Here is a 21567-nt window from a genome sequence, read left to right as displayed (position 1 = left end):
AAGGTTATAAAACCTATTTACTTCATCAGATCAAAGAAGCGATTGTAAATGAGGGATAATTAACCTAAAGGTCGGTTTAAGGACAGCCAACAGCAGGTCACATTGCTATGGAGATAGGTGGAGCTTAGAGAGATTTTCTGGTTTCAATTTATCTGGGTATTTGCTGAGAGAATTAGTTGCAGCTTGGACCTTGGGTGGTTTGCAGCTCACAGAGAGAAGATAGTCAAAATAAATGACAATTAGATAGACCTGCACTGTAAGTAGAGTAAAAAAACCTCACTTCATCATTAGCCATGTGGAATGCGGACGAGGCTTAATCTCAGTTCAAATTTTGTGAGAGAACGGGAGCTTGAAGATTGCCTTGTTTGAGACTAGTGGGAGCATATACAATGGGTCTCCACAAAGTCTTGTGCCAAAGAAAGCAACAAGCAGATTAGCTTGGAAGTATTGAAAAGTAACCAGAACAAGGGATTAAACAGCCACCGTCAAGAGACGGTAAGTGAAAGTTTTACCTCTTGTGAATAGCTGGAGCTGAGGAGGATTCGTCAGAGGACTGTGCCATACTTATGGATGGTCCCTATAGAAGTAAATAAGATTGATGTATCTTACAAGAGAATTCCTGGGGGAAGTAAGAATTAAACCTGAGTGTATAACTATTATACATAGTTATAATCCAAATTATTAAATTAATAGTGATTGTTTAATTTGATTTTTTATATACAATAAAGTTTGATTTTTTTTTTAAAAAAGTGAAATCTTGTGGCAGTCCTATTACTTAAAACAAGGTGTTCAATTTCTCTTTAAATATTAATGGTCCCTAACCGGATCATAGTGCTTCTTCATCCGTATTCCTATACATTGAAGGTGAACAATCCATGTTATAACCTGGTTTCTTTCCACAGTACAGCAGAATGTAGCTCCAAACATCTGGCAATGGTTCATGTCTGTGAGAAAAATTGATGTTATAAATTTAGAATATAAATGGGATATCATCCCAAACACAAGCCTTGAACTAAGGCTCACTTCTGCACTACAATCATTCGCCTGAACTTAGCTCCCAACTCCCTTACACCATGAATTTGTCGCTGGATCCTGCACACTTATTACTGTCTCCAATGCTCAGTTAGCATCCTGATTAGTGCTTTTCTAAACTTGACAACTAAAAAGGTATTCAGAGGAAAATTCTAAAAGAGAAGTTTAATAACCAAAACCGCTGTGCATGTGGAAATGCGATACACACAGACACATGGGTCAGGATTTCACATGGAGTGGTCAGGGTCGGTCGCGGAGCTGGCCACCCCCCACCCCCCCCCCCCCCCCCGATCGGCTCTGCACCGTGATTCCATGCAAGTGGGCCAATTAAGGCCCTGTCCAGCGTGGATCGTGAGCTGCCTGTGCAGGTGGGGGGAGGACAGTGAGTCGGGTCCAGCGTGAAAGAGCACTTCAATCTCCCTGAGGCATGGAGATTGAAGCACTTTTTTAAAAAAATAAATAAATACATTAAAAATTTAATGAAACATGTCCCCTCGTGTGACTGGGTCACATGAGATGGGACATGTTTTTATTTTTCAAAGAAATTTTTAATTTAATTTACAATGGCTTTAGGAAACTTCATCCCGCTCATGGATGAGGTTTCCTAAAAAACGTAAAGGTCGCTTGGCCTTTTCACCTGCCCACCAACCATTAGGTTGGATGGGCAGCATAAATTTGAAGTTAATTAGTTCGTTAATGGCCTTAATAGGCCTTTCAGTTATCGGCGGGCACGCAGCCAATTCTGGCGCGTGCCCGCTGAATGAAATAACGCGAGACAGCACGATGATGTCGGGACTCACACCCAACGTCATCGCATGTCATATTACGTTCCAGCGTGTCGAGTGCGTGCTCACACACCAAATGTAAAATTCTGCCCATGGAAGCAGTCATGCACAGGTGGCATTTTGAACATTTGCAGCTGGATTTATTTTGATAGAAAATTATATAAGAACCGGTCACATTTTTAAGCAAAGATAAGTGACACTGATTCCTAATGAATGGTGTTTGAGATGCAAATAACTAACTACATCAACACTTTTTGCATCACATGACACCTTACCCAGGCAGTGTGCCACCAACCCCCACAGAGGATGCCTCATGCCACTTGATTTTAGTATATTTCAAGATCAGTCTGCTTGCGTTCAGAGTTGCAATGTATTTTTATGTCAGTGAGCAGCTGAAAGCACCTTGCATCTAATTAAATATGAATTGTATAATTGCATTTAAAGACTTTACGATTTTAATTAGCTTTAATTACATACTCATTGTTGGCCAGGGCACTACAGCTAATTCCTTAGAAACCTCAATGCGAATAAAAGTACCTACATCTTTTGAAGCATCTTTTGCCTATCAGCTTCAGTTGCTATTTTTAGCTAACTTCTTTGGTTGACCTGAACCTGAGATGATAAATACTGAAAAAGGATTTGAGCACATGACATTGTGATCCATGTGAACACTGGAGATAGTTGAACTTGGTTAAGTGGACTTTACAAACAAATGAAATGTTTATCTCTGTCTACAGAGGTCAGTATGAGTATGATTTGATGCTGGCATTGGATATGTTCACTAGCAGACATACCCAGTGGTATTACTTTCGGATTCAGAACACAGTGTCAGGTGTTACCTACAAATTCAAGATTGTCAACTTGCTGAAAAAAGATAGTCTTTATAATTATGGTAAGCAATATTTTCTATTGCAGAATGCTATTCAGATTTTGCATTCAATGTTAACCTTGCAGACCATAGCTATATAGATAGTAAAGGATAGAAATGTAATAGTCCATGAATTGCGATGTTATTACACTAACAAATGATCAGGAGAAAACATGGAAGAAGAGACTATTTGGCCCATCAAACTCTCTGCATCTATGAGCTATGTACAATCCACCCTAGAATGTGCTCCAACTCAAGTATAGTGTGCATTTCATGAAAGCTGACGTTGGTATACTAACAATGGGATACATTAATATTTTTAATTCAAAAAGATAACTGTTAAATCAAAATATAACTAAGGATGGATTTTGCCCCATTAATGAATCATCACAGAAAGCAGAGTACTTATACAGGAGAACAACAATCTTGGGGTTAAACATTCAACAATGACATAAAATGAGCCATCAGACTGGGCTACCCTTGATGCACAAGTGGAGGGGACAGAGAGCAGTGATTTTATACAAATACTGACTTGAGAAACTGTGGGATATGGGGATGTGAGAATTATTTTCAATTATGAAACCAGAATGACAATTTAAGCATGTATAATTAGGTTAAAATCCAAATAGAATTGAGGGGAAAAAAATGAGAACAATAAAGTGGTAATTTAAAAAAAAACAAGCGTAGAAACGTTCAGAAGTAGGGGAATGAAATTTATTGGTTTCTAATTTGGACATAGTGCACTGAAATGCCTTAGAGAAGGTTCAAAGGAGATCGACTAATATCACATGAAGGATTTCAGTTAGGTGGGGAGACTAGAGAATTTGTGATTGTTTTCCTCAGAGCAGTGAACATTAAGAAGAAATTTAATAGAGGTGTTCAAAATTAGGAGCAGACTTAATAGAATAGATAGGGATAAACTGTTTCCACTGGCAGGAGAGTTAAGTAACCAGAGGACACAGGGTAAAGGTAATTGGCAAAAGAACCAGAAGAGAGGAGGGAAATATTTTTATGCAGCACATTGTTATGATCTGAGAGGCACTGCCTGAAAGAGTCAATAATAACTTCCAAATGGAAATTGGTTACATATTTGAAAAGGAAAAATTGCAGAGTAATGGCGAAGAGCAGGGTACTGGGACTAATTGGATATTTCTTTCAAAAAGCCAGCAGAGGTGGGATGGGCCAAATGACATCCCACCGTGCTGCCTCATTCTATGAATGTTGTTACACAGATACTGAATTTTTAATGAGCCAGAAGATGTATTTTGCAGTAGGATTCCAGCATGCCACAGCATTTCTTGGAGAGGAAAGCACTACTGATGTACTAATTGCAAAGTAGGGAACATGAACAAAGAGACAATCGCCTACATTCATAGGCAAAAAACCTTTCACATAAAGTCCACTATTAGTCATTTGGTAGTACAGAACTTAAGTAATGCTGAAAGAAGAGACATGCTGTTGAAGCTTTTCATCTTACACTCATCAGGACAGTTCGCAAGAATATCAAATTCAAACCAGGCAGGTTGATTCTGTCATGGGGAATGGCCCCATTGGCTGTCCCCCAAAATTTCAAAATTTTGTTTAATTGAAAGAGGTGCAATGCTTGGACATGCTCCTTCTGTCTGCAAAGGACAGCGCCCTGTGCGTGAGTATATGTAGCTTCTAGTTTGCATCCGTGAACCACACTGCGAGCCCGACTGATAATCTTAAATTGGTTTTCAGTGTAATTCTTAGCACAATCAGGATTTTTTGGCAAGTGTTGTCCAATGGCAGAAGACACCTAATGTTGGACACTCTGGGCAGGATTTTCTGCACCCGCCCACCGCCGGGATCTTCTGGTCCCGCCACAAGTCAATGGACTTCTAGTTGGGGTGCTGCCTCGCCCGCGGCGGGTCCCGCTCACAACAGGGCCAGAAAATCCCAGCCTCTGTTTTGAATTTTGCGATCACAGGCTGGTTGGGTACGGCCTGTACTTTGCCTGTTGCGAACAGCTGAAGGGACGTGCTGTATGATATGGTCTGCCACTCGTTGGGATTTTCGTGGGTTGAATTTGAACAAAAACTTAGCAGTTAACTGTTGCCTGGTGCCATCTCAATGATAACGCCTCTACCAATCTGAGTCCACTCGCCAATCAATCCATGCTATCTTCTCATGCAGTATAAATTGTTGTTCCTTTTACTATTGGTATTCTTATGAACTGTCCTGATGAATACAAGACAAAGAAACTTTGACAGCGTGTCTCTTTTTCAGCAATACTAAAGTCCACTGTGTTTGATCCAGCTTTTATTTCTGCTTATTTTTATATTAGGAATGAAACCTCTTGTTTACTCAGAAAAAGATGCGAGAGAGCTAAAAATCGGCTGGTTTCGTTCAGGGCATCACGTCATGTATAAACCATGGAATAAGAAAACGTTCAACAAACTTTTCCCTTATGTACAGCACTACTGCTTAGAGTTTCAGATAGTAAGTGGAAATTTCCTGTTTAATAAAGTGATAAAATCAATAAGATTGAGTGAAAATGGTGTTAATGGAGAGGTAACTACCCCAAAATAGGGTCGGTGTGCTCAATGCCACTTTTATAGTAACCTATTGTTGGACATGTGAAGTGCCTGCCTCTCTAAGGCAGTAGGCTTCTTTTAATATGCAAATTGGGGTACCTGTACCATGATTGTTTTGGATCATGATTGTCATATTAGGACAATACAGATTGGACTGTTCACCATGCACTCTCAGGCCAGTTTTGCTGGCAATAATTAGACACCCATCCACCACACCCTCCCAACTCTGAGCCAATATCATTGTGTCTCTTCTGGTACCAAATGTACCTGTATCAGGTGTAATAATGCACATACTATATTTGTAGTGTGCTTATTTACTTGACCAATGAATAACCATAATATAGTTCCTATTGCGTTATTATCAGTGTGATTCAAACTGCTGGAGTAGAATGAAGACTTCAGGTGACCAGCTGGCATCCGCTAATCCCAACAGGTCATATTGAGCTTCAGAAGCATTCAGCAGGGAAGTAGAAAACAAGAAAGCTGCCCGGGGCAGCTTGCTGGCTCCGTCCATCTGAGAAGTGTCTGTGGAATTTAAAACTCTGAGTCCAAAGGTAGTATCAGTGTCTAAAGAGACAAAAGTTCTAATTCCATTAACTCAACGAGATGTAAAAAATGGAAGTTATTTAACACCATTTCAAAATAGTGTTGGAATCATCACATCAGTGGCTATTGATAAGAACACAGCATTTCTCGTGATAGCTTCTGTTTGTGTCTAACACTGCTGGCTGAATAATTATCCAATCAGTTGAACACTAACTGAATGCTTTGAAATGTGTTAGCTGAGATTACAATCAACCTCGGTTTGTTGAGCACTGAATTTTATTTGCTCTTGATCATGTTTTTACACAAGTTCTTAAAATGTCTTTTCAGGAATTTAGTAATAAGGATGATACGTACTACCTGGCACATTGCTACCCTTATAGATATACTGACCTGAAGGCTCATTTGGATGAAATAATAAATGATTCCAAACATTTGGCACATTTTAAAAAGGAGGTTCTTTGTGAAACAAGAGCAGGAAATAGCTGCTATTTACTGACAATCACTGACTATACAGGTGAGTGCCATATGACTTATATCAACTTCAAACAACAATTGACAGTATATAAGTCCCAAATAGTAACTTGAGTAGTTCATTCACATTTTATATATAAGCATAATTGGCACAGAATGCAATTATATTTGTTACATTTATCTATCCCTTTAAATAAACTTACTTGAATACGTAGGGCAGGATTTTATGTCCCGCGGGCAGGCACACGCCAGACCCGATCGGACATAAAATAGTGTGCAATGACATCGGGCTAGTGTCCCAACATCATCACGCACTGGCACGATATTTTTGTCAGCGGGTGCATGAGAGTCGGCAGCGCGCCCACCGACAAATAAGAGACCTATTAAGGCCATTAATCCACTAATTAAAAGCTATTTTTCGCTGCCTATCCAACCTTATGGCTGCCAGGCGGCCTTTTGATTTTTTTAGGAACCTCATCCACGGGGCGGGATTTGGTTTCCACAATTAAATAAAAAATAAATATAAATTTTTGAGCAGAATTTTTATTCTGTTTATGTTATGTTGAGTCCCACATTGGGACATTTTATTCAGATTTTAAAAATCCTCCCGCCTCCCCCCCCGCCCCCCCTCCCACCCATCAGTGCTGAGGCCCTCAGCGTAACATTCACGCTGCCTGGCTGTTAATTGGCCAGCCAGAGTGTAATTGCGGTCAGGGGCCAATCACGAGCGGCGGAACATTTCCCATCTGCCCCTGGGACTGCCCACTGCGCCCGCCCGGCGACCTGAAAATCATTAACATTTCGAGTCCGTATGACCGTTCCTCAGAGCTAAAGAATGGGTAGGTGCCAGGAGAGGTGCCCATGGCATTTTGTGGGTCACCCCCACATGGAAACCTGCCTGCAGGGAACATAAAACTCTGCTCCTGGTCACGGAGTGATCAATTTCAACACAATCTGGGTTAGCTCTGAAGAAGGATCATACGGGCTCGAAATGTTAACTCTGTTTCTCTTTCCACAGATGCTGTCAGACCTGTTGAGTTTTTCCAGCATTTTCTGTTTTTATACCTTGTAATGGTGTTTGCTTGCCCTCTACTGAAGTTATGTTGAACAACCTATCCTAATCTAATTTTAATAATTATTCTACATCTGATTGCAGTATTTGATGATGCCTGACTCCCAGGTAGTGTTGAAATTGATCATTCTATGACCAAGGGCAGAATTTTATGTTTCCTGCAGGCAGGTTTGCAGGTGGGGGTGACCCACAAATTGCCATGGGCGCCTTTCCTGGCACCTACCCATTAACCCCTGCCCCCGTTGCAATTAATGGCCACTTAAGGGCCACTTCCTGCCTCTATTTAATGGGTGTTGGGCTGAGACTGCGAGATGTGAGAAGCCTGGCAAGAAACACTCCTTGGGCATATGGTGGGAAGAGAGGAGGGATGCCACTTTTACAGCCCCCTGTTTCTCTCAGTAGCCCCCCAGTGCTTTGAGCACCCATATGTTTCCCCTCTGCCCTTCCCTGGCAAATCCAGTCCCCAGATGGGGGTGGAGGTCTCACCAATAGGCAATTAATGCCCCAATCGACTTAAATTGTTGCGGAACAATGGAACTGGGCGGGAGCACATGAAAGGCCGCTTTGTTTTCCAATTCTGCCCAGTCACCCACTCGCTCCCCATAAAATTCTGTCCCAGGAGCATTATGTTCCATCATCTGTGTGTCTTCTGGCATGTTCAAGACAGACGTCGATTAATCTTTGGAAACTAAGGAAGGAGATACCTTGGAAAGTGGTATTTAGGTGGAAGATCAGCCATATTCTTATTGAAAGGCAGAACAAGTTTGAAAAGTTAAAAGTCCTACTCCTGCTTGTGTGTTCTTATGTTCTTACAACGAGATGAACATTGCCTCTTGTGATTTCTTTACAAACAAGGTCATGATTTTTTTTAAGAACAGGTAAGGAAGATTCTAAAACAAAGCTTGGTGTTGTGCTGACAGCAAGAGTGCACCCTGGGGAGACTCAATCCAGCTGGATGATGAAAGGCATTCTAGATTTTCTGATATCTGAGGAGCCTACAGCAAAGGTAGAGATTAAACAAGATAACCATGTTTGTTAAATATTGTATTTTGACATCTAGTTTGTCAAAGCTACTACATTACAGCCAAAAACAAATTTAGGGTTCTTGTGCTCTTTTCATTTCTTTTATTCATTTATGGGATGTGGGCTTCGCTGGCTAGGCCAGCATTCATTGCCCATCCTTAGTTGCCCTTGAGAAGGTGGCGGTGAGCTGCCTTCTTGAACCGCTGCAGTCTATGTGGTGTGGGTACACCCCACAATACTGTTAGGGCGGGAGTTCCAAGATTTTGACCCGGCAACAGTGAAGGAACAGCAATATATTTCCAAGTCGGATGATGACTGGCTTGGAGGGGAACTTCCAAGTGGTGGTGTCCCCAGGTGCCTGCTGCCCTTGTCCTTCTAGATAGTAGAGGTCGTGGATTTGGAAGGTGCTGTCGAAGGAGCCTTGGTGAGTTCCTCCAGTGCATCTTGTAGATGGCACACACTGCTGTTGCTGTGCACCAGTGGTGGAGGGAGTGAATGTTTGTGGGTGTGGTGCCAATCAAGCGGACTGCTTTGTCCTGGACGGTGTTGAGCTACTTGAGTGTTGTGGGAGTTGCACTCATCCTTGTAAATGGAGAGTATTCCATCTCTTGACTTGTGCCTGGGAAATGGTGGACAGGCTTTGGGGAGTCAGGAGGTGAGTTACACAATGCTGTATTCCTAGCCTTGACCTACTCTTGTAGCCACAGTATTTATATGCATGGTCCAGTTCAGTTTCAGGTCAATGGTAATCCCCAGGACGTTGATAGTGGGGGATTCAGTGATTGTAATGCCATTGAATGTCATGGGGCAATAGTTAGATTCTCTCTTGTTGGAGATGGTCATTGCCTGGCACTTGGGTAGTGTGAATGTTCCTTGCCGCTTGTCAGCCCAAGTCTGGATATTGTCTAGTTCTTGCTGAATTTGGACATGGACTCCTTCCGTATCTGAGGAGTCGTGAATGGTGCTGAGCATTGTATAATCATCATCAAACATCCCCACTCCTGACCTTATGATGGAAGGGAGGTCATTGGTGAAGCAGCTGAAGATGGTTGGGCCTAGGACACTACCCTGAGGAACTCCTGCAGTGATGTCCTGGAACTGAGATGATTGACCTCCAACAACCACAACCATTTTCCTTTTGTCCATGTTTGAACTAAGACTGTAATGAGGCCAGAAGCTGAGTGGCCTGGCGGAACCTGAACCTGCCATCAGTGAGCAGGTTATTGCTAAGCAAGTGCCATTTGATAGCACTATTGATGACCCCTTCACTTTACTGATGATCAAAAATAGACTGATGGGGCGGTAATTGGCTGGGTTGGATTAGTCCTGCCTTTTGTGCACAGGACATATCTGAGCAATTTTCCACTTGCCAGTGTTGTAGCTGTACTGGTAAAACTTGGCTAGGGGTAAGGCAAGTTCTGGAACACATGTCTTCAGTATTATTGACAGAATATTGTCAGGGCCCATAGCCTTTGCAGTATCCAGTGCCTTTAGCTGTTTCTTGATATCATGTGGAATAAATTGAATTGTCTGAAGACTGGTATCTGTGATGCTGGGGACCTCCAGAGGAGGCCGAGATGGATCATGTACTTGGAACTTCTGCCTGAAATTGTTGTAAATGCTTCAGCCTCGTCTTTTGCACTGGTGTGCTGGACTCCTCCATCGTTGAAGGTGGAGATATTTGTGGAGCTTCCTCCTTCAGTGAGTTGTTTAATTGTCCACCACCATTCATGATTGGATGTGGCTGGACTGCAGAGCTAAACCTGATCCGTTGGCTGTGGAACTTAGTTGTCTATAACTTGCTGCTTGTGCTGCTTGATATGCAAGTAGCCCTGTGTTGTAGCATCACCAGGTTGACACCTCATTTTTAGGTGTGCCTGGTGCTGCTCCTGGTATTCTAGGTCACCGATTGTTGTTCAGTATACTCTGTTGCTGCTGATGGCCCACAACGCCTCGTGGATGCCCAGTCTTGAGTTGCTAGCTTGGTTCAAAATCTATCCCATTTAGCCCGATGGTCATGTCACACAACATGATAAAGAGTATCCTCAATGTGAAGTCAGAACTTCAACTCCACAGGGACTGTGCCGTGGTCACTCCTACCGATACTGTCATTGACAGATGCATCTGCGACAGGTAGATTAGTGAGGATGAGGTCAAGTATGTTTTTCCTTCTTGCTGGTTCCCTCACCATTTGTTGCTGGCCCACTCTAGAAGCTATGTCCTTTAGGACTCAGCCAGCTTGGTCAGTAGTGTGCTACTGAGCCACTCTTGGTGATGGACATTGAAGTCCCCCACCCAGAGTACATTCTGCACCCTTGCCCTCTCAGTGCTTCCTCCATGTGGTGTTCAACATGGAGGAGCACTGATTCATCAGCTGAGGGAGGGCGGTACGTGGTTTCCTTGCCCATGTTTGACCTGATGAAATGAGACTTCTTGGGGTCCTGAGTTGATGTTGAGGACCCCAAGGCAAAGCATTCCCCACTGTATACCACTGAGCCGCCACCTCTGCTGGGTCTGTCCTGCCATTGGGACAGGACATACCCAGGGATGGTGATGGTGGTGTCTGGGACATTATTTGCAAGGTAAGATTACATGAATATGAATATTTGAGATTGTGCTTGACTAGTCTGTGAGACACCTCTCCCAATTTTGCACTAGCCCCACAGATGTTAGCAAGGAGGACTTTGCAGGGTTGACAGGCCTGATTTTGCCGTTGTCATTGCCGTTTCTGGTGCCTAGATCGATGCTGGGTAGTCCATCCAGTTTTATTCCTTTTCGGCTTTTTAGCAGTTTGATACAACTGAGTGGCTTGCTAGGCCATTTCAGAGGGCATTTAAGAGTCAACAACATTGCTGTGGGTCTGGAGTCGCATGTAGGCCAGACCAGGCCTGGTAAGGATGGCAGATTTCCTTCCCTAAAGGAATTAGACAATTGACAATGGTTTCCTGGTCATTAAACTTTTAATTCAAAATTTTTATTGAATTCAAATTCCACCATCTGCATTGCTCCCTCGATTACCAGTCCAGCGACAATACCACTACATCACCACCTCCCCTATTGCTACTACTTTTCATTTCAAACTACTCAGGTCCTTTGTATATTTGAATTCCTCCCTTTGAACCTTTATTGTGCCAATAGAAGCATTCAATCAATTAAGTCACTTTACTTCTGCAAGATTCAACACTCAGGAACATTCATGCACAAGATCATAAGACCATATGATGTAGGAGCAGAAGTCGGCCATTCAGCCCATCAAGTCTGCTCTGCCATTCAATGAGATCATGGCTGATCTGATAATCCTCAACTCCACTTTCCTTCCTTTTCCCCATAACCCTTGATTTCCTTACTGATTAAAAATCTGTCTACCTCAGCCTTGAATATACTTAACAACCCAGCCTCTACAGCTCTCTGCGGTAAAGAATTCCACAGGTTCACTGCCCTCTAAGAGAAGAAATTCTTCTCGTCTCTGTCTTAAATGGGTGACCCCTTACTCTGAGATTATGCCCTCTGGTCCTTGACTGTCTGTCAAGCCCCTAAGAATCTTACATGTTTCAATAAGGTCACCTCTCATTCTTCTAAACTCCAATGAATACAGGCCCAACCTACTCAACCTCTCCTCATAAGAAAACCCCTCCATACCCAGGATCAACCTAGTAAGCCTTCTCTGGACTGCCTCCAATGCCAGTACACCTTCCCTTAGATAAGGGGACCAAAATTGTTCACAGTATTCTAAGTGTGGTCTAACGAGTGCCTTGTATAGTTTTAGCAAGACTTCCCTATTTTTATACTCCATTCCCTTTGAAATAAAGGCCAACATTCTATTTGCCTTCCATATTACCTGCTGAACTTGCACAACTTAAAATGTCTATTTTTTTCTTGAACAACAAATGAAATCATGTTGTGTGTTTCATCGAGCATTTCTGGTTTTGCTGTAGACCCCAGATATAAACCATTGCCATTGCAAACTGGAAAGAAAAAGGTTGAAAATTTAATAAGCCAACGGAGGCAATAAAGTTAAAACCAGAGATAAAAAAGGGTGAAAAGGGAGCATATTTAGCTGAGCATTAAGGCAATGCAGGCAAATATGGCCTTATATCAGAAAAAGCCCTTGAAAGCCAGTACCTGACTGTAAACCCAACATTTTTAGCCCAGCCACCCATTGCTGATTTGGTACCATTCCTAAACAATTACTTGTGTTGTCCTTACAAACCTCACAGCCGCTGAAGCTGAAAGCTGACACAGCTACTGCTCAGCGTGTTGTTGTTGGACAGGTCACACACCATGTGAGCTGACAGCAGCACTGCGTGGGAAGCATATTATAGGAAGTACCATTATTCAGCCATCCTGTTAGTGAAATGCCATTAGTGTAAGGCAATGAAGCGCACTAACTAGAAAAAAGGCAGAAGTGGGAGCATAAACAGAACAATCATGCAAAAACTAACATTTCGAACGTTTGACTTGATTATTATCTTAAGTGTTTCCTGCATACTTTAATACCTGGATGCGTTTTAACTAAAATAACAAATTGAAGCACGTGTGTGGTATCGGCTGATGAAATGAAGCAAGCGACAACCCTAGCATACTGACATATCCAAACTTCTCCAAATGATATCGTCTTCTATTTTACTCTTTTTGATCTTTGGTAGTGTGTTATTTTTTGTGTTTTGACCCACACTTTGTTTTCTCAATTTTTATTAGTAGTTTGTTATAATCCAAGCATCATAAGCAGAGAAGTTACAATAGTGCCTGACTTACTTTCTTAAGATAAAATTCAATTCTTATTCATCTAGTGGTATCTATTTACTTTCTATCCAATATTCCTCACCCCAAGTATCACATTTTCTTAGAAGGCTCTACATAAAGATAGAGGATATCATCTCTCTCCCTTTCGGCTACCAAATAAAAATTGCCAGATTAACTATTTTCCTCAATTTATATGATTTCTGTCCCCATTAGCTCTGGGAATTATCAGCATTCTTCAAAATTTGAAGCAATTTACAAACCTCTTTGTCATCATGTCAACTGCTAACAGTACCATTAAATACCATTCACACCTCCTTTGGAAAAGTATTTACTTTATTTTTTTTCAAAAATTAAGGGCATGATTTTAACCCCCAACACTGGCAAGAACTAGATAGGTGGGTAATTAAAATTGCCTGGGTTACTAAGGATGCGATAAATGCATACTTGGATAATTGAGATCTGGGGCAGAATTTTCCCGTTGGCAAGCGGGGGCAGGCCCCGCACATCGATGCGTAAAATGACGCACGGTGACGTCAGGCGAGCATCCCAACGTCATGGCGTGCCATTGTGATATTTCGGTGGGCGGGCGCGCGATGATCACAGAATCACAGCATCATACAGTGCAGAAGAGGCCCTTCGGCCCATCGAGTCTGCACCGACACGTGAGAAACACCTGGGCTACCTACCTAATCCCATTTACCAGCACTTGGCCCATAGCCTTGAATGTTTATGTCGTGCCAAGTGCTCATCCAGGTACTTTTTAAAGGATGTGAGGCAACCCGCCTCCATCACCCTCCCAGGCAGCACATTCCAGGCCGTCACCATTCTCTGGGTGAAAAAGGTTTTCCTCACATCCCCCCTAAACCTCCTGCCCCTCACCTTGAACTTATGTCGCCTCGTGACTGACCCTTCAACTAAGGGGAACAGCTGCTCCCTATCCACCCTGTCCATGCCCCTCATAATCTTGTACACCTCGACCAGGTCGCCCCTCAGTCTTCTCTGCTCCAATGAAAACAACCCAAGTCTATCCAACCTCTCTTCATAACTTAAATGTTTCATCCCAGGCAACATCCTGGTGAATCTCCTCTGCACCCACTCCAGTGCAGTGATCGCTGATGCGTGTCCGCCATTAATTAATGGGTCACTTAAGGCCTTGAGGCACCAACTGACAGTGATTTTTCGGGGCCCGTGAGATCTTCAGGTCATTGCACGGGCGCAACAGGCAGGCGGGTAGGACATATTTGTATAAACCTCATGGGCGGGATAAGAAGGGGGTCAGTGGGGTTGCAAATGTGCTCAGTCAGATATTTAATTTGGACAGTTACTGATACTTGCCTGTGTGAGCAAAAATACTTCAAAACTCATAGCAGCTGCTTGGACAGGATTCACAACCTTCAGGTCAGCAGTCTACTGTGAAGATCCTTTTGGGGCCTGCAGGTTTCAGGAAGCCTTCCCTTAGCCTGGGAATGGGAGTTGTGTTCTCCACTGGAGGCACCTCCTCTGGGGGAAGGGAGGGACAGAAGGGAGAGGAGGCCAGGAGTGCACATTCAGCCTCCAAGGGAGCCACCTTTGGCAGGCACATCAGGTGCAGGGCCAACAGGAAGTCCAAGGCGGAAGGGGCCGCAGAAGACACCACTATCTTGCTGCGAGGGTATACAGGTGGTGAAGCAGCTACCTCAATATGTCTGAGGTGCAGTGCCAAAGGAGGCTCCGTCTCTCAAGGGAGACAGTCAACTATATCCGTCAGATGATAGGCCCTAAGATCTCCATTAACTGTCTGGGTGGACACCCCATGCCAGTGCTCTAAAGGTCACAGCTGCCCTCAACTTCTATGCCTCTGGCTCTTTCCAGGGCTCGGTGGGTGATCTTTGCAGTGTCTCCCAATCAGCTGTCCACACTTGTGTCAAGCAGGTCACAGCTGCTCTGTTCAGGTGTGCATTGACCTTCGTCCACTACCGCTGAGACCAGGCAAGCCAGACACAACAAGCCAGAGGCTTTGCAGCAATTGCTGGCTTCCCCCGTGTCCAGGGTGTAATAGACTGTACACATGTGGCCATCAAGGCGCCAGCAGGTGAGCCCGGTGCCTTCGTCAACAGGAAGGGCTTCCACTCCATGAACGTGCAGATAGTGTGTGATCACAAGCTGCAGATTCTGCAAGTCTGTGCAAGGTACCCAGGCAGCTCCCATGTCACCTACATCCTCAGACACTCCCAGGTGCCGGGGCTTTTCAGTGCTCCAGCCCGGCTGGATGGATGGCTGCTGGGGTGAGAAGGGCTATCCCCTCAGAAGGTGGCTCATGACGCTTCTCCGCCATCCAAGAACAGAGGCTGAGCGGCGGTACAATAGGAGCCTCCACCAGGGCTGTGGTGGAGAGAACCATCGGTCTTCTCAAGTGGCGATTCCAATGACTGGACCGTTCAGAGGGCGCACTCCAGTACCCCCCAGATTGTGTGTCGCTGATAGTAGTTGCATGTTGTGCTCTTGTGCTGGAAAGGGGCAACGCTGTGGACAAAGAAGATGTAGACGCAGTGGCTGCGGCTGCGGCTGCACACGATGAGTCCAGCAGTGAGTCTGAGGATGAGCATGCACAGGGAAATGCTGAGGGGGTAGACGCTGACCCAGGCATACTCCAGGGAGGCAGGGACACCTGGGAGGCTTTAATGCAACGAACCTTCAGCTAGAACACCACAGGTGGACCTCCAACAAAAGCCTGTGCTGCATGCTCCATACTTGATGCCTGAGTGCTAAATCTGCTTGGATAGGAACATTAACTAAGGGCCTTGTCAATAAAGCTCAATGTGACAAAACTCATTCATAACATCATGGGTAACCATCCACCTGTAGAGAAAAAAAGTCACCCTCAGTCATGGTCACATGTCTAAATTTAATGATATAACAAAATGAACTTAAGGAAACAAAACGACAAAGGTGTTAAAGAACACACCAACTAATCATGACCTCATTTCAGGGCAACTCAAAAGCACCAGTGATAAACTCGTGGTGTGCCTAAGGTGCCTTAAATTTATGCTTTCAGGTGCTACATCTAGGTGCTGTCCCCTCGCTGGCACTGGTATCTGAGACAGCCTGCTCACTGTGCTGTCCTGTTGGCCCCGATGACCTTGGCGGCCATTCTCTGGCTCGTGGAGCCTGTGGTGGCCCCACCTGGGAGGGAGCGGCCAGTTCCACAGCTGGCATCTCCCCAGTTGTCGCAGCCTCATCGGATGCAACGGTCACTGGCAGAGGGGCGGAGGAGCTGCCGCCCTCATCTGGAGTGCCCTAAGAGGTTCCCGCAGACACGCCAGGCAGCTGCTGTGCCGACGTGAGGTTGCTTCGGACCTCCCTTCTCACCATAGATGGATGGACACCGAGCTGGGAAACTTGGTGCCCAGACCATCTCCCACAGTGGCGCTGACCAGCTGAGGTCAATGCCGATGTAAGGGCTTGCTGGTCCACGCACATCCCCAGGAAGCCCTGATTGTTCTCCTGGAGGAGCCTCTCCATGAGAGTTGCCACTCTCTCCATGGAGGACGCATGGCGCTCGGACATGAAGCTCATTGCATCGGCGATGGTCCGTGTAGACTCCTCCACCATGGACACCAAGCCAAGCATAGCCTCATGCATCTCCCCCAGATCCTTCCACACACCTTGCTGGACTTCCAGCATTTGCTGCCTCACTGATGACTCCAGAGGTACATCATCAGCCACCGACTGAGCATGTGCCTGGTCCCCTGCAGTTCTCCAACTGCTGGCGCCATGGGCACTCTCTGTCTCCACCAGCTCCTCCAGCGACTGTGAAGTGCCCTCACCGCTGTGTCCCGGGACGCTAGTCGATGATCTAATTCCCACCGAGGTGCTAGTATCTGCGCTGGTGCCTGCCTGGCAGGGATGGTGTGACGCTGGTGAGACTTCAGGGCCCTCAGTTATGAGAGGGGGCCCCTGTGCCTCCTCCTGGCCCTGCTCCGCTGATGCTAAAAGGAAGAACAAGGACATTTGATTAGTTAACATGGAGACAATGTGAATATGCATCCCTGTCCCTCAGATCATTATGCACTCATCCTTCCATAAGCAATGGTCAAGCCATGTTGCAAACTTCAATCTCTGAACATTCAGCACTGCCATGGCTACTGGGAGAACGATGATGACCTCACTGCTGGGCAAACATACCTCCCCATGGCACCCCAGCCTCACTGACACCGGTGGACCTGGGCGCATGGCACCTCTCCAAATCTAGGGCCTCCTGCTCGAACAGGCTAAGCATCACCACCTGGGCCGGCCTTCCGCCAGTCCTCAACCGCTCAGCGGCAATATGAGCATTCTTCTCCTGAAAAGGAAAGAAGAGCATTGATTAGTGCAACTTGTACCTGGAATCTCTTCGTTGCCGTCCTACCCCAACCAGAGTGGGACATTGCCGGGCTCCAGTGCTTCCTCACTCCGCAGCTGCCACACACTCACACAAAGATGCCAGGTCCGTCCCCCCGACTTGGCCAAATGCGGCCTACATCACATTTGGCACCACACGGTCCAACCTTTGCAGATCAAGGAGGCACAAGCACGTGGAGCGCAGAGGGCAGCAGATCGATCGGTACCATGCCACCTTGAAGCTCCCCTCCCAGCATGTCATCACCCTGACTTTGACATGTCCTGGAGTTCCAGCACTGCGCCTGGGTGCAGCTCCTCCACGTTGCCCCCAAAACTGTCAAGTGGGTCTCAGTGTACCGCATGCAGAACCCATCTCATCACCACCCTCTCAGGGTGACCTCAGCATGGGCAATATCTGCTGGCCCACCCAGTGAAGGACACATGCTGTCAATGATTCAATGCAGTCACTACACTCAGAGTTGGGGGGCTGCGGCCAGGGGGGAAAGCCTACCTGCTGGGTTAAGTGACCAATGCCAACATGGTACTCACCCTTCCTGAGCGCAACAGGTCATTGAAGCACTTGCTACACTGGATCTAGGTGCGTCACACCACGTCGCAGGAGCTCACCACCTCCGCCACCTCCTCCCAGGCACGTTTGGCCATGTCGGGGGGGCTCCTCCTCCCGTCCTGGGGTATCAGGACCTCCCGTCGTGCTGCCACCTCCTCGGGGAGGGCAGCAAGGCAATCATCAGAAAAACGAGGGGCACAGAGCCCCCCTGCCCTACCCTCCTGCCTGGTCTGCTCACCAGAAGCACTCTGGGGAGCCTTTGTGCTGGCCATGTTTGACAGCCTTTGCAAGGCTGCAGGAGCTCTTTTAAGCAGGCCGCCGGGTCGCCACTGGACCCGGTGGCCATAGCAGTCCCGCCGCCGCACACCACTCCCACTGTCCTCGGGAGCTGCGTTTCACGCTGGACGGGCCTTAATTGGCCCGCCCGTGTAAAATGGCGACGCGGACCCGATCGCGGGTGGTGATTGGATCCATGCCCGCTCCTGCATGGCCCGCCTGACAGGCAGAAAATTCTGCCCCTGATTGGGTATAGTCAGCATGGATTTGTGAAGGGGAAATCATATTTGATGACCTTGGAGTTTTTTGCGGATGTTACTAACAAAGTGGAAAAAGGAGAGTTGATGGACACAGTATACTTGGATTTTCAGAAGGCTTTTGATGAAGCCCCCCCACAGTAGGTTGATTAGCAAAATAAAAGCACATAGGAAAAATATGGAAGAGCCAGCATGGATTTCTAAAGGGGAAATCATGTTTAACCAACTTGCTGGAGTATTTTGAAGAGGTAACAGAAAAGGTTGATGAGGGTAATGCTGTTGGTGTGCTGTACATGGACTTTCAAAAGACGTTTGATAGAGTGCCACACAAAAAACTTGTGAGAAAAGTTATTACTCGTGGAATAAAAAGGACAGTAGCAACGTGGATACAAAATTGGCTGAAAAATAGGAAGCAGAGAGTAATGGTCAATGAATATTTTTTGGGCTGGAGGAAGGATTGTAGTGGAGCTCCCCAGGGGTTGGTATTGGGACCCCTGCTTTCCTGATTTCTATTTAGGATCCAGATCTTGGTGTGTAGGAGACAATTTCAAAGTTTGCAGATGATATGTAGCTTGGGAGTGCTGCAAACTGCAAGGAGGACAGTGTAGAACTTTAAAATGACATAGACAAGTTGGTGGAGTGGGCAGATAGGTGGCAGATGAAGTTCAATGTGGAGAAGTGATGCATTTTGGTAGGAAGAACATGGACAGACATTATAAAATAAGGGGTGCAATTTTAAAGGGGGTGCAGGAGCAGAAAGACCTGGGTGTATATGTGCATAGATCATTGAAGGTGGCAGGACAGGTGGAGAGAGCAGTTTATAAAGCATATGGGCTTTATTAATAGGGGCATAGAATACAAGAGCAAGGAGGTTATGCTGAATTTATATGACACTCATTAGACCTCAGCTGGAATATTGTGTACAGTTCTGGGCACCACATTATAGGAAGGATGTGAACACATTGGACAGAGTGCAGAAGAAGTTTACAAGAATGGGTCCAGGGATGAGAAACTTCAGTTACAAAGATAGATTGGAGAGGTTGGGACTGTTCTCCTTGGAGAGGAGAATGCTGAGAGGAGATTTGATAGAGATGTTCAAAATCATGAGGGGGCTGGACAGAGTAGATAGAGAGAAGCTGTTCCCGCTCATAAAAGGATCAAGAATGAGAAGGCACAGATTTAAAGTGATTTGCAAAAGAAGCAAATGTGACATGAGAAAAAACATTTCACACAAAGAGTGGCTCAGGTCTGGAATGCACTGACTGGAAGTGTGATGGAGACCACTTCAATTGAGGCATTCAATTGGGGCAATGGCACTAGGTCATAATTCTCATTTAGGGTGCCAGTGCAGACACGATGGGCTGAATGGCCTCCTTCTGTGCTGTTAAAATTCTGTGATTCTGTGGGATAGGAGACAAAATACTGGCATGGGTTAAGGATCGGCTAACGGGCAGAAAACAGAGAGTAGGAATAAATGGGTTATTCTCGCTTGGCAGGCTGTGACTAATGGGGTACCACAAGGATCAGTTCTTAGGCCCTAGCTGTTCACAATATACATCAATGATTTGGATGTGGGGACCAAATGTAATATTTCCAAGTTTACATGATACAAAGCTAGGTGGGAATGTGTGTTGTGAAGAAGATATAAAGCAGCTACAGCAAGATTTGGACAGACTTAAGTGAGTGGGCAAGAATATGGCAGATGGAATATAATGTGGAAAAATGTGAGCTTATCCACTTTGGTAGAAGGAACAGATGTGCAGAGTATTTCCTAAATGGTAAGAGATTATAAAGTGTAGATGTACAAAGGGACCTGGGTGCCCTTTTCCATGTCACTGAAGGCTAACATGCAGGTGCAGCAGGCAATTAGGAAGGCTAATGGAATGTTAGCCTTTATCGCAAGAAGGTTTGAGTACAGGAGTAGTGAAGTTTTGCTTCAATTGGAGGGAAGCTTGGTTAGACTGCACCTGGAGTATTGTATGCAGTTTTGGTCCTCTTACCTCAGAAAGGATATCATTGCCATAGAGGGAGTACAGCGAAGGTTCACCAAACTCGTTCTGGGGATGGCGGGACAGTCTTATGAAGAGAGATTGGGGAAAATGAGCCTGTATTCTCTAGAGTTTTGAAGAATGAGAGGTGATCTCATTGAAACCTACAAAGTAATTAAAGGAATAGATGGGGAAGATGCAGGTAAGATGTTTCCCCTAATTGGGGAGTCTAGAACTGTGAGGTACAATTTAAAAATAAGAGGGAAGCCACTTAGGACTGAGATGAGGAGAAATTTCTTTACTCAAGAGGGTTGTAAATTCTTGGATCCTTGGAATTCTCTACCCCAGAGGGCCATGGAAGCTCAGCCATTCAGTATGTTTAAGGTAGAGATTGATAGATTTCTGATTAACAATAACGTAAAGGGTTATGGGGATAGTGTGGGTAAAAGGCGTTGAAGTATTCGCTCAACCATGATCACATTGAATGGCAGAGTAGGCTCATCAGGCTGAATGCCTTTCTCATGTTCCTATGTTTCTCATCCTTGATCCTGCTGACCATGATTTGTATGCAGGCTTCCAAAAGAGCGGCTAAACCATCCTTAGAGCCTTTAAATATGCATATTTGGGTTTGTTGGCATCATGGGCAATGAGTACAATTTTAGCTGAGGCTTGGGCAGAGAATTAGCCATGGGGCTAAATTTTACCAAGCCTTTGGTGATGGGCTGGGAGGCAGGAAGGCTGGCAGAATGGCATGGGAATGGCACATGGGGAAGCGTGCCCAATGTCTTCCCACTGCCATGCCATTTTCCCAGTGGCAGGAAAGGTGGAAGATTGGCCACCCACCCGGAGCCCAATTTTGCCACTGGGACCACTGCAATGTGGGGAGACCATCCAGTGAAACAGCCTGCATCCATGTAGTCCCTCCTTTGTGGGCACTCCATGGCCCAATGATTGGCCCCCGGCAACAATGGCCACTCCCACAGCAACGGTGTCACCTGTTCTTCACAACTGATCACCAAAA

At 45.4% G+C, this 21567-nt stretch overlaps 1 protein-coding gene across 1 annotated transcript in view; it reads left to right on the top strand.

Moving 5' to 3' along the window:
- The window catches only part of LOC144680824 (cytosolic carboxypeptidase 2-like), a 90049-nt gene that overhangs the window by 8860 nt on the left and 59622 nt on the right, over nucleotides 1–21567 (top strand). Inside the window, exons 2-5 of the mRNA XM_078542249.1 lie at nucleotides 2555–2709; nucleotides 4994–5148; nucleotides 6117–6303; nucleotides 8211–8338. Coding sequence (XP_078398375.1) covers nucleotides 2577–2709; nucleotides 4994–5148; nucleotides 6117–6303; nucleotides 8211–8338 — 603 coding nt within the window. The 5' untranslated portion in view covers nucleotides 2555–2576. The remainder of the gene's footprint in view (nucleotides 1–2554; nucleotides 2710–4993; nucleotides 5149–6116; nucleotides 6304–8210; nucleotides 8339–21567) is intronic.

This window comes from Cetorhinus maximus, chromosome 5 (assembly GCF_964194155.1).
Source record: "Cetorhinus maximus chromosome 5, sCetMax3.hap1.1, whole genome shotgun sequence".
Taxonomy (NCBI): domain Eukaryota; kingdom Metazoa; phylum Chordata; class Chondrichthyes; order Lamniformes; family Cetorhinidae; genus Cetorhinus; species Cetorhinus maximus.
The sequence above is the reverse complement of the archived record's forward strand: the minus strand, read 5'-3'. Positions and strand labels throughout refer to the sequence as shown.